General features: G+C 51.3%; 1 protein-coding gene across 1 annotated transcript in view; it reads right to left on the bottom strand.

Annotated features, from left to right (window-relative positions):
* Window positions 1–1042: 1042 nt before the first annotated feature.
* The window catches only part of LOC122542681 (putative Kunitz-type serine protease inhibitor), a 26631-nt gene continuing 14200 nt past the window's right edge, over window positions 1043–13473 (bottom strand). The window contains exons 5-10 of the mRNA XM_043680658.1: window positions 12200–12256; window positions 9543–9713; window positions 8758–8805; window positions 7216–7386; window positions 4902–4982; window positions 1043–3623 (exon numbers count right to left, since the gene is read on the bottom strand). Of these exons, the coding sequence (XP_043536593.1) occupies window positions 3463–3623; window positions 4902–4982; window positions 7216–7386; window positions 8758–8805; window positions 9543–9713; window positions 12200–12256 (689 nt within the window). The 3' untranslated portion in view covers window positions 1043–3462. The remainder of the gene's footprint in view (window positions 3624–4901; window positions 4983–7215; window positions 7387–8757; window positions 8806–9542; window positions 9714–12199; window positions 12257–13473) is intronic.

The following is a 13473-nucleotide window of genomic DNA, read 5'->3' as shown; positions in this document are numbered from 1 at the left end:
GGGTGACCTTATAGAGGTTTATAAAATCATGAGGGGCAGGGATAGGATAAATAGACAAAGTCTTCCCTGGGGTCGGGGAGTCCAGAACTAGAGGGCATAGGTTTAGGGTGAGAGGTGAAAGGTATAAAAGGGACCCAAAAGGCAACTTTTTCACGCAGAGGGTGGTGCGTGTATGGAATGAGCTGCCAGAGGAAGTGGTGGAGGCTGGTACAATTGCAACATTTAAGAGGCATTTGGATGGGTATATGAATAGGAAGGGTTTGGGGGGATATGGGCCGGGTGCTGGCAGGTGGGACTAGATTGGGTTGGGATATCTGGTCGGCATGGACGGGTTGGACCAAAGGGTCTCTACGACTGTCCTTTTAACTTCCAATCTCAAGGATTTGTTCATTCTTTTTCTGTTCTGCATTTTGAGCCAACGTCACATTTTACATTTCAGCGGGTAACCTCCCACTGGTCACGGAGAGGTTGGTTGGGGGGTGGGTACCAGGTGTCAGAGTTCAGGACGAGCTCCCAGAAGTTAAAGCACAAAGTGGTGGACGCTGGAAATCTCAACCAGGAGAAGCTCAGCAAGTCCAGCAGCATCTGTCAGGACAGAGAGAGAGAGAGAGAGAGAGTCTGATATGACTCTTCAGGTCTGCAAAGAGCGTAATAAATAGGAACAGGCCATTCGGCCCCAAATCTAGCCCTGCTGTCCAACTGGATCTCGGCTGATCCGACATTCCTCGCGTCCACTTTCCTGCCCTTTCCCTATAACCCTCGATCGATCGGGAATCTATCTTCGATCCTTCACAGCACCCGTTTATGGGACAATTCTCTGACAATCCAGTCTCCAAATCGCAACTCTGCGCAGGCCCCCGCTCACAGGATGAATCTCCCACTGTGTCCTTCAGGGAACCAATTGCAGGTTGCCCCCCCAAACTGATCCCTTGAGGATCCAAACCTGGAGTTCAGAATCTCCAAAAATCCAACGCCAAAGACTCATTCCACCAACTTTGGAGAGGTCAGCTTCTCCTCATTGGAAAACAAAATCCAAATCAGCAAAACTTCTAAAAAGATTTTATTCCAAGTAATATTACAGAAGACAAACTCCAGTCTGAGATTCCCAATCACCTGAGTATTAAGACTAAACTTAATAGTTAAAAATGCCCAAACCATGCACACATTTCAATTTACAAATTCCAAGCTTGCTTTCGCCTGCTATCACTCACTGTTTTTGGTTGGTCATTATAATAATTTCAAGTCTAAAAAGTTAAGGAAAAAAAAAATTTAAAAAATCGAAATCCAGTTTCTTTAACAATTGATTTGTTTGATTCCACACATGATTTTAAATAGAAAATCTCAAGATTATTATTATTATTATTATTAATAAAAAATAAACTGAAAGAGGAGTACAAATCCACCCAGAGGTTTACTGATCAGAATGGTCGCACACACGACACTGTCTAAGGTTAGTGTGAGCTGGAGAGTGGTGCTCAGGAGTTGAAGGTGTGTGAAAGCGCGAGCGAGAGAAAGAGAAAGTGAGTACAAGGGACAGAGAGCAGATTGCAAAGATCCAACACTGAAGCCAGGCTTGCGTATTCCTCAGAGTACAAAGTGGTGTTCTCACTTCGTGGAGCTTAAACTGTTTCAGGACTCAGTGCAGTGACTGTGAGGAAGGAACAGTTAGAGACACAACTACACACCCAGCCAGGCACAGAGACACATGCACACTGACAGACACTGACATGGAGCGCGTCAGTCAGACACACAAGCCCACAGCTTTCTCTCCCGTGTGAAGTCCAGGCTGGAGAGAGTCTCACACCTGGACTACAAACAGGCAGCTACTCAAGTGCAGCACAATTGCAGAGTCATTGACACCTCGATCCTGTCCAACAGCAATGGCTGCAGCGAGGAAGGAGGATGTGGGATTGTGAAAGAGAGGAACAGTTTCACATTGAGAAACGGACGGTCAGAAAGGGGAACCAGCTGGAAACCCTCAGCTCATCGCTGACATCATAAAAATGGTCAACGCTCGACTTTACATCCACGTAATGTGAGAAATATTCAGTGTCCACCTCCAATCTTTCTGGGCTTTGGGAGATTATAGTCCTCGTGTGGACAGAGAGCCAAGGAGGGTTGGGAGGGAGAATTTTTAATACTGTTGCCAGACCTGGAGTGGTCCTGTCAGCACTGGCCCCCACACCCCGAGGCACTGGAAAATCCTGAGACCCCCAGCTCTGAACTGCGCCAGAGACCCATTCCCTTGACATTTTGGGCGAGTCAGGAACCGACCTGGTTGCGATTTGACCAGCCAGGAGGAGAGACTTCCAATTGCTCTCCATCCTGCTCCACGCTCCCCAACCCAAGGAACAAGGTGACAGGCGCAGGTTCGATCCCCACCCTCCCCAGGTTCGGAGACAAGCCGTTGCCTGGAGACGGTTTCAGGTTCCCCAGGAGGCGGGTCAAAGAAACGAAAAGGGATTAGAGGTCACGGGGTCATACGCAACTCTCTCAGGTGATGGCGCAAAAAGACACGTCCAGAGTGAACACTGCCAATCAGCTGTGACTCCCATCCACCCCCCAAAAACGTGAATGGAAACAGTCAGAAGTCACATGACAAACTACCCGACAAAGGGGCAGCGCTCTGGAAGCTTGTGATTTCAAATAAACCCATTGGATTGTAACCTGGAGTCGTGTGATGCCTGACCTTACCTAACCCCAGCACCTCCATTCCGGCAACTCCCAGAGTCAGGAAACATTCCTCACTTGGGCTGAACCTGTAACTAACAGCTAACCCTGGACACATCCTTCACGATGACCCCTCCCAGAGGCACTGGGGCCCACCAGCAGCTCTGTGTGGATCCAGCGCAGCACACACATTGAGCCAACACCCAAAACTGACCAACCAGGGAAACCCAGCTCTCCCCCGCTCCCATCAACGTAAAAACCCGAGGAGAAATCCAACCACAAGGATTGGGAAAGCCTGTTCCCAAATCCCAAATTAAATCCCACATAATTCGACTGGGGTCAGTCGCAATCTCGAAATGAAATAGGGACAAACACTCCCCATCCCCCAGGGTTACTCCACACCCCCCTCGGGACAATCCCCCTAACCCAGAGGGTCTCTTCCCAGCACTCCTTCAGCATCACCTGTATCTCTCCACCACCCACATCCGAGGGACACTCCCCCCACCCCTGGGGGCGGTGTGCCAGTTTCAATTTCCGTCCTCCAGTCAGCTTGTCATTACAGGGACCTGCCTGGCTAAAGTCTACCCTTCATCAGTACAGAGTAAACTAGAAAAGGTTAGGATGGAGACAAGGGAAGGGTTTGCAAATGAAATACAGATTAAATCTCTCTCTCTCGCATGCGCGCTCTGTAGTGGCAATTCTGAAGACAAGACACGAGGGTAAAGGTTGTAAAAATGTACTATTTTGCTTTTGTTTGCCACACGCTCCACAGCCCCACGAGTGAGTTACACCTTACAGGGGCACCGTGCTGATCAGAGTCTCCTTATCGTCTCTGTGGGGTGCACGCTGGTAGGAGACCGTGTGGTCAGTCTTGGTCAGTTTGACGATGAAGTAGATGACTCCCCCCAACAGGACGAGGACACAGATCGAGAGCAGGATCACCATCGAAATGGCTGATGGAAACAGAAGAGAATTCAGTTTGTGGCCAGTCAGATCACCAGCAACCCAGCGCGACACACCCACACACCCCCCCACACCCACACACACCCACACCCACCCACCCCCACACGGCTGGAGAAACTCGGCAGGTCTGGTCGCTGCTGCAGAGAGGGAAACAGAGTTAACGTCGAGAGTCCAGTCTTCAGTTTGAGAAGAATTATATTGGACCCAAGTTGCTGTCAGATCTGCTGAGTTTCTCCAGCGATTTCGGTTTTTTGTTTCCCATCTCTGGCCCCTGTAGGATTTGGCTTTAACTTCAGCAACAACTCCTTCTGGTCAAATATCCAACTAAACACTGTCCAATCATTAACAATGACCCATTTCCCACATCCCTACCTTTCACCGATGCCAAGTCGAGTTACTCCGGCCAGTTAGTCAGTCATTCTGGCTAGTTAGTAAAATAATTTCAAGCTGCTCCCACCATCAGTCCCAGAGAGGGTCTCTAACCCCCCCTGACCACCCACCCCCAACTCCACGCTCCTCCCACCCCCAGGCCTTACATACACACTGACCCTTCCCGGGCCCTGCACACCTGCATGGGACGGCTGGGGGTGGGGGTGTTGTGGGGGGGGGCGGGGGTAGAGTGGGATTCAGCAGAAGTTCTGCTTGGTCAGACAGTAAAGTGCTTTCGACACCGGACTCTCTGCCTGACGGTCTCTGCTCAAACCCCACCCCTGCACCCCCAACTCCCCCTCCTGCCCAGAGTTGGGGGAAGAGGTGGCCATTTGTTCCTCAACAGGAAGGGGAGTGTACTGACCAACACGAGGTCAGCCCTCTCAGGGTCAGAGTTCGCTCACTAGGGCTGTTAATATGGTCTAATCAGGGAGCCCTGGCTGACAGGTATAAACAGGAGGGTCAGATGTTCTGCTCACTCTGAGGGAGCTGGGTCAGGGTCAGGGACAGGGACTCTCCGTGTGTAAATAAAGGGGGGGGGACTTGGTGACGGGACACCAGCCTCTCGGGAGCTGTTTCAGTGAGGACCAGTTGAAACCGAGACTGTGGCCATTCAGGGCAGACAGCTGCACCCCCTTCAGAGTAGACCCCTGCCCCAGTGGATCGATTCCCTGGGGCATCATAACCTTTCACCCCGCAGCTTCAAACAAATGGTTAATGTCAGCACTGACCTGGAATCAGGATTCTAGAATCAGTATACCATTCCCCCCTCACGCCCCCCCTCCCAATACATCCATCCCCCTCCCCAAGTGTTGAAATAGTTGGAGATGTGGATTTACCAGGAACATTATGAGGGGTTCCCGCATGGTGCTGGGTATTGAACTCTCCGTCCTCCTCGTCCTTCTGGTTATCCACGGGGACTATTAAAACATAAGGCAGGTTGTGTTCACCGTGTGTCGGAGCTGCACGTCAGTCCCTGGCAGTGCGTTCCAGCGGGATTGGCTGCGGTCACCTCTTAGCCTCAGGACCTCGCCCTCCGAAACCGGGATCCCAGTCCAGAGGCTCAGGACCCTAACGTGGCCCCGTTCCCACGGGAGGAGGGGAGGGGTGGGGCAGTGCCGCGGGAACGCCAACCTGCTGCCCCTCTGCCCAATCCACCCAGTGGACAGTGTCAACAGTGCACTGCAGCCCTCGCCCAATACCCCCACACCAGCCCCACAAGACCGAGGGGGTTCATCTGTCCTGTCAGGTGGAACACAATCCATTAAAGGGCACCTTCGGCCCGACAGTGCTGAGGAAACAGAGTGGTCAGGGCGACGGAGCAGAGATTTATTTGAGAAAGGAGAATAAATTTGGGTGGGGTGTACGTGTCCTAGCTGGGCCCGAGACTGAACCCCCAGAGACTATACCGGGAATGACCAGGGGAACAGCGGGCAGTGTCTCACTCAATAACTGTGTATCCCTCAAAGGAAAAGGAGGTCGTTTGGGCTCGTAATCACAACACAACGTGTGGGATCTTGCTGTGCACAGCGTGTCCGCCACTTTCCTGTATTGGAATGGGGACCACGCCGAAAAAAAGTACTTTGTTGACTGCACAGCGCGGCGGAACATCCCGAGATGGGGCAGGGCGCTACACAAATGCCAGTCGCGCACAGCTTAGATAAAACAGGTGAGTTACTGGCAGCACCAGCTTCCCTGGGAATTGGATCACCCAGAGATGGCGCTGTATCCCTGTCCTCCACTCACCCATCCCGACTGGGAAATATAGCGCCGTTCCTTCAGTGTCGCTGGGACAGAATCCTGGAATTCCCTCCCTAAGGGCACTGTGGGTCAACCCACATCACATGGACTGCAGCGGGTTCAAGGCGGCAGCTCCCCATCCCCCCCGCCACCTTCTCAAGGGGCAACTAGGGACGGGCTGGTGGTCCAGTCAGTGGTGCTAACATCACGGGAGAGAATTGATTTGGAAATAAAGCAAACTTTGTTCAAAGCAGCACCTCACAAACTGGCATTCTCAATAAACCAGGAAAAATATGTACCTCAAATATCGCCAAGACCACTGTATTATACGGTCCAATTTTTAATTGATTTACCTCCGTGGAAGCGTATTTGTTGTTCAATTGAATGGCCACACAAAATATCAACAATTCATTCAATTTCAAATCAATTTCTCCTCAAACACCATGATACTGGAGGGAGCAGTGAGAAGGCTCTTTACCAGAAAGTTTTATTTAAGGCAATCTTGCATATTGACAGCATAAATCGCCAAATAATAAAGTATAGAGAGAGAGCAAATACACAGGGATAGGCACACAGTTAACGGCAGGCCCCTAAACAGCACTGATGCGCAGAGGGGTCATGGGGTTCAAGTCCATAGTTCCCCGAAACTGGCCATGCAGGTAGACGGGGTGGTACTGAAGGTATAAGGCATGCTGGTCTTTATTGGTCAGGGAATTATGTCCAAGAGTCAGGATATCATATTGCAGCTTTAAAAGCCTTTGGTCAGGACACACTTGGACTGCATTGAATTCTGGTCACCACATTACAGGAAAGATGTGGAGGCTTCGGGGAGGGTGCAGAAGAGGTTTACCAGGATGCTGCCTGGATTAGAGGGTATGAGCTATAAGAAAGGGCTAGATACAGAGAGTGGTAGTAGTCTGAAGCGTGCTGCCAGGGATGGTGATGGAGGCAGATACGATCAGGCCGGTTTAAGAGACTTTTAAATAAGCACATGGATATGCAAGGAATGGAGGGATGTGGACCAAGGGCAAGCAGAAGGGACTGGTTTAATTTGATGTCATGTTCGGCACAGCATGGTGGGCCGAAGGGCATGTTCATGTGCTGTTGTATGTTGTACGACAGTGCACGCTGTATGACAGTGAGTGCGTGTTTTTACGTGGATGATGTGAATCGCTTCATTACCCAGAATATTTGATCCACGGGCACACTCCTGGTGCTGTCGAGAGTGAGGCGCTGGAAAAGCACAGCAGGTCAGGCAGCATCCGAGGAGCAGGAGAGTGGATGTTTTGGGCCAGAGCCCTTCACTCCTGGTGCTGGTTAATACATGGTTTGCTGTATTCCTTTACCGTGGGGACTCCCACTCACAAATCTCCGAGATACAGTTGGTCTCTCACACGGAGAGAGCTCTCTTACCTGTCTTCCCTGTGCACCTGGCCAGGCACGCTAACTCAGAGGGATAATTATTCTTGTTCCCTCCACAACCTCCGTAGACAAATCGCTCACACATCAAGCTGGCGGGATTGTAAAACCAGCGCGGGAAGGACGCTCGGCACCGACCGGTCACTACTGGGGCAAAGCAGTACTCTGGGAGGACCAGAGGGCAGTGTAAGATCCCAGCCAGGGAGTCAGCTTCACAAGGTTTAATACAAGGCTGTGTGTGCTAGCACAGTGCGGCATGTACAGGGAGCTCAAATCCCACAGGCTCCCTGCTCTCTGGGTCAAGATATCTCTCCTCATCTCAGTCAGAGATGGCCTACCCAGAGTCTTTAGACTGTAACACCCCCACCACACCTCCCACACTCCCTGCGCCTCCCCCCCCAGGGTTCTGTACTCCCCAGTTATCAGCAACACCCATCCTGCATTCACCCTGTCCAGCCCTGTTGGAATTTTATAGGTTTGTAAAATGCCTCCTCCGTCATTCTGTTAAACTCCAGTGAATACAGTCCTAACTGATCCAGTCTCTCCTCATACGTCAGTCCTGCCATTCCCAGGAATCGGTCTGGTAACCCTTTGTTGTACCCCCTCCATCGCCAGAACATCCTTCCTCAGATAAGGAGACCAAAACTGCACACAGGACTGTGTGGTCTCACCAGGTCCCTGTACAATTGCAGCAAGACATCCCTGCTCCTGGTCTCAAACTCTCTCACGCTGAACGCCAACATCCCATTTACCTTCTTCACCACCCGCTGTACCTGCATGCTTACCCTCAGCGACTGGTCTACAGGATACCCAGGTCTTGTTACACCTCTCCCTATCCACTGATATGCAGATAATAATTCATCTTCCTATTTTTGCTACCATCGTGGATAACCTCACATTTATTTACATTATACGGCGTCTGCCACACGTTTCCCCACTCGCTCAGCTGGTCCAAACCACACCACAACATCTCTGCATCCTGCACCCAGATTTGTTCATCGGTACATTTTGAGATATTGCACAGAAACAGACCCTTCAGTCCAACTCATCCATGCTGACCAGATATACTAACCTAATCTACTCCTATTTGACAGCACCCGGTCCATATTCCTCGAAACCCTTCCTATTCATGTCCCCATCCAGATGCCTTTTAAATGTTGCAATTGTACCAGCCTCCACCACTTCCTCTGGCAGCTCATTCCACACATGTACTACCCTCTGTGTGAAAAAGTTGCCCCGCAGGTCTCTTTTAAATCTTTCCCCTCTCACCCTAAACCTATGTCCTCTAGTTCTGGACTCTCCCACCCCCAGGGAAAAGGTTTTTGTCGATTTATCCTATCCATGCCCCTCATGATTTTATAAACCTCTATAAGGTCACCCCTCAGCCTCCGACGCTCCAGGGAAAACAGCCCCAGCCTGTTCAGCCTCTCCCTGTAGCTCAAACCCTCCATTCCCAGTAACAGCCTGGTGAACCCTCTCCTCTAACAGGGCAAGTGGAACGGGACACCCTGTTAACGGTGAGTAACCCAACCCTACCTTTATCATCCGTCTCGCTCTGGAGTTTGTGGGGCTCAGGGACATCCTCTGTCAAAATAAAACCCAACATTAGACCAGCGCTCAACAACAACTGCATTTATATAATGCCTTCAATGTCATGAAACCTAAATAATCATTTGGTAGCCATGTGTATTGCTGAAAGAGATCCTTGCACTAATCAGGACACTTGCAAGAATGCCAAGTTTCAGCGGGAACAACAATTTACACAGCATGGCTCCCATTTCTGTGATAGACAGTTCACAAAACATCTTCCAGGAGCATTTCCAAACAAAATGCCAGATCAGGGAGATCGGGACAGACGGCTGAACACGTGCTCAGAGCAGACAGACCTTCAGGGAGAGTCCCGACAAAGGGGAAAGAGATGGAGAGGTAGGGAGGGGCTGTAGGGGTTGGAGGGAGTGACAGTGATAGGGAGGGGCTGTAGGGGCTAGAGGGGGTTACAGAGACGGGCAAAGTGAAACCATAGAGAGATTTGAACACAAAAAAAATTCAAAATTCTTGAAAGGCGTTGCTGGAGCCAAAGCCAGCGTTGGTCAGTGAGGGCAGGGGTGAGGGGTGAGGGGGATGTGGTGAGAGTGTGGACAATACAGTTGTGTTGAGGAGGATGCACATGGTGGACAGAGAGTGGAGAACAGTAAGGTGGCCTGGAGACCACAGGAGTTAGCTGAAAACAGGACATGCGGTGAGGGCTCCTGTAGCTGACAAGCTGAGCTCAGGGGAGGAGGTGGTGAACCCCGGTGATGGCACAGACAGATGGTACTGACCTTTCAGCCCAGCACATGCCACAAGACACTGGTGCTCACTGACAAAGTTATTCTTGTTGCCCTTGCAGCCTCCGTAGACAAACTCGCGGCAGCTCCGTGACTTCGTGTCAAAATACCAACGTGGAAACGCGGCCCGACAGCTGCCAACCTTCTTCGGAGCTGTACATCGCTCTGTCAGAGGCACAGCACAACGCCATTACCATCCACGCGCGTGCACACACACACACACACACACACACAGCTCCTCATCGGGGAGGCTCAACACTCACTGTCAGGATGGGAGGCTCGGGACAGGCAGAGAGAGCCACAGAGAGACGCAGAGAGGGGGGGGGCAGGGGGTTCGCAGCTTCTAATGAGATGGTCTAGTCATCAGCGTTTCGGCAGCTCAGTTCTTGGGATGAACACCATGCTCTCTGCTTCTCCATGTTTTACCAAAGAACCACACGCAACAAATACATCTCCAAACTCAGCGAGTAGTTATAGTCTGGAATGCAGTGCCTGGGAGTGGGGGGGGGGGGGCGGTTTCATCGATTTGTTTGTTGCATATAACCTTCTCCCTGCAGGGGGTGCTGGGTGGGAAATCTGGGGTGGCTCAGTGGTTAGCACCAGGGACCCGGGTTCAATTCCTGCCTCAGGTGACTGTCTGTGTGGAGTTTGCACATTCTCCCCGTGTCTGCGTGGGTTTCCTCCGGGTGCTCCAGCTTCCTCCCACAGTCCAAAGCTATGCAAATCAGGGTGGGTTGGTCAGACTAAAGTTCCCATAGTGTCTGGGTTAGCCACGGGAAATGCTGGGTTACGGAGAAAGGTTTGGGTGGTATGCTCTTCAGAGTGTTAGTGTCGACTCGATGGGCGAATGACCCGCTCCTACACTGTAGGGAGTGATTTTAATTAAAAATCACACAGTCCTGCAAATCTGAAATAAAAAACATCTCTGCAGGTTTGGCAGCTTCAGGGGAGAGGGGAGCAGCAATAACCTGCTCAGTGACACCCAGTTTGGGTCCCCCAGGGTCACTCAGCTCCTGACCTCATTCCAGTCTTGGGTTAAACATTGATAAAAGAGCTGAATTCCAGAGGGGAGGGGACAGGGACAGCCCGTGACATCAAGGAGTGTGGCATCAAGGAGCCCTGGCAAAACTGGCATCAGGGGGCATCACTCCGCTGGTTGGAGACACACATGGCACACAGGAAGGTGGTTGTGGATGTTGAAGGTCAGTTATCTCAGCTCCAGGAGATCTCTGCAGGAGTCCCTCAGGGGAGTGTCCTCGGCCCAACCACCTTCAGCTGCTTCATCAATGACCTTCCCTCCATCATAAGGTCAGAAATGGGGATATTTGCTGATGATTGGATAATGTTCAGCACCATTCGTGACTCCTCAGATACTGAAACAGTCTGTGTTCAAATGCAGCAAGATCTGGACAATATCCAGGCTTGGGCTGACAAGTGGCAAGTAACATTGGCGCCACACAAATGCCAGACAATGACCATCACCAATACAAGACACTCTAACCACCACCCCTTGACATTCAATGGTGTTACCATCACTGAATCCCTCACTATCAACATCCTGGGAATTACCATTGACCAGAAACTCAACTGGCCACAAACACCCACTCCCTCCCCCACCGACGCTCAGTAGCAGCAGTGTGTACCATCTACAAGATGCCCTGCAGAAACTCACCAAAGACCCTCAGACAGCACCTTCCAAACCCACGGCCACTTCCATCGAGAAGGACACGGGGCAGCAGATACATGGGAACACCACCCCCTGCAAGTTCCCCTCCAAGTCCCTCACCATCCCGACTTGGAAATATGTCACTGTTCCTTCAGTGTCACTGGGTCAGAATCCTGGAATTCCCTCCCTAAGGGCATTGTGGGTCAACCCACAGCACAGGGACTGCAGCAGTTCAAGAAGGCAGCTCACCCCCCAACTTCTCAAGGGGGGCAACTAGGGACGGGTTATAAATGTTGGGCCCAGCCAGTGACACCCACATCCCATGAGTAAATTAGAAACGTTAATGTTTCCAGTCCGGTATGAACTATCTTTGCTCATTTATGCAGAATATTCTGGCTCAGAGAGGGAGACACAGGATCTACACCAGCTCACTTTCATTCTCTGCATCAGGGGTCACACTCAGATGGGGCAGGAAGGATACCCAGAGCATCAGGACTCCCCTGGGTACACGCCCCACCCTCCCACTCCCCAGACTGATGTGTACGGCCTCCACTCAGTGCTCACATTCACACCTCACTGGGGGAGGATTCTTAAACCATTTACTTTAAGACTAAGCTTTGCGGGAGTCAGTGTCCAATGGGACTGATCACTTCACCATCTCAAACCAGAACAGAAATTGCTGGAAAAGCTCAGCAGGTCTGGTGGAGAGAAATCAGAGTTAACGTCTCAGGTTGAGTGATTTCTGATTTCTCTTCACAGACCTGTTGAGTTTTTCCAGCACTATCTGATTGCTTTTACAGTGTCCGCAGTTCTGTCAGTTTTTACTTCCTGACCGGAGCTGGTGTGGAACTGCAATTCCATTTTCACCACACTGGGGGGGGGGGGGGGAGCGCAGACCCTGAGGTACAGCTTTCCTCCCACTCCCTCCCTGTGCCATTGGAGAAACCCAGTGAAACCTCGCAGAGCAAGGCACACAGAGACTCACCATTATCCTGTGGACCCGGGTCCTGTTTCTTGATCAACTGGTCGTAACTATCTCGGACTGAAATGGAGAGAGAGAGTGGGGGGAGAAAATGGTTAAACAGGCCATCCAGTCGCTTCATAAAAGTCCTCAAAGCTTCAGAGGGTGTAAGACCCGAGTTAGATACAAGCTGTGCCCCTCCCTCCCTGTGTCCCTCCACCCCCACCGGGCAGCTCAGTGGTTAGCACTGCTGCCTCACGGCACCAGGGACCCAGGTTTAAATCCAGCCTTGGCTGTCTGCCTGTGTGGAGTTAGCACATTGTCCCCGTGTCTGCGTGGGTTTCCTCTGGTTTCCTCCCAAAGATGTGCAGGTTTGGGTGGATTGGCCACGATCTTCAGCGGTGTGTGGATTAGGTGCATTAGTCAGGGGAAATGGAGTTACTCTCTGGAGGGGCAGTGTGGACTTGTTGGGCCAAATGGCCTGTTTCCATAACTGTAGGGATTCTATGATCTCACTGACTGCCTCAGAAGTCTAAGTTTCCCTTACCCTTCGCCCGTGATGATAGGAACCAGCCAGCCAGCCCAGTTCGATCGGAAATTGAATAGAGTCAGCTTTATTGCCACAGGAGGAGAGTGAAAAGTTTACCAGTCACCACTTAGTGCCCCTCAGCTACAAAGCGAGTCAGGTACAGACTCCCGAGTGCAAATTCTTAGGGGGAAAATAAACTTTAAAAATACAGAATTAAACAGGCCACAGTAACAGTCCCTCCACGATAATAATAAAGAAAGAGAATCAAAAACACAGGTCACTTCATGGCTCTGGGTGAGAGTAGGTCACACCAACAAACCACAGGCCCCCACTAGCCTGACCTCAACAGCCCACACACTTTCCAATTCACGGCAACAGCTCACACACTCACTCTGCCCCTCCAGAGAACTCTTCTGTGATTTATTAAAGATTTAAGCTTCACAAGAGTCAGGGCCTGACAGGGGCTAGGCCACAATCTCAGTGAGTGGCGACAGAACAGGCTCAAGGGGCTGAATGGCCTCGTCCTGTCCCCAGGTTTAGAAACAAAAGGATTGTTGGCTTCACAAACTCGGAATTGTAAACCGGCTGTCTGCGGAGACGGACAGGGGATGGAGCTGGAGAACACACTCCCGGGTACAACACAGACTGAGCAACACCATCCTCAATGCACAGAAAGAGCCCAGGACACTGTGTAGGCAAACAGCAAAACCTGGCACCCAGTGGCACAGGCAGGCGGTGGGAGGGAGGCGGGGACGGAGAGAGAGAGAAG

Source organism: Chiloscyllium plagiosum, chromosome 41 (assembly GCF_004010195.1).
Source record: "Chiloscyllium plagiosum isolate BGI_BamShark_2017 chromosome 41, ASM401019v2, whole genome shotgun sequence".
Taxonomy (NCBI): Eukaryota; Metazoa; Chordata; class Chondrichthyes; order Orectolobiformes; family Hemiscylliidae; genus Chiloscyllium; species Chiloscyllium plagiosum.
The sequence above is the reverse complement of the archived record's forward strand: the minus strand, read 5'-3'. Positions and strand labels throughout refer to the sequence as shown.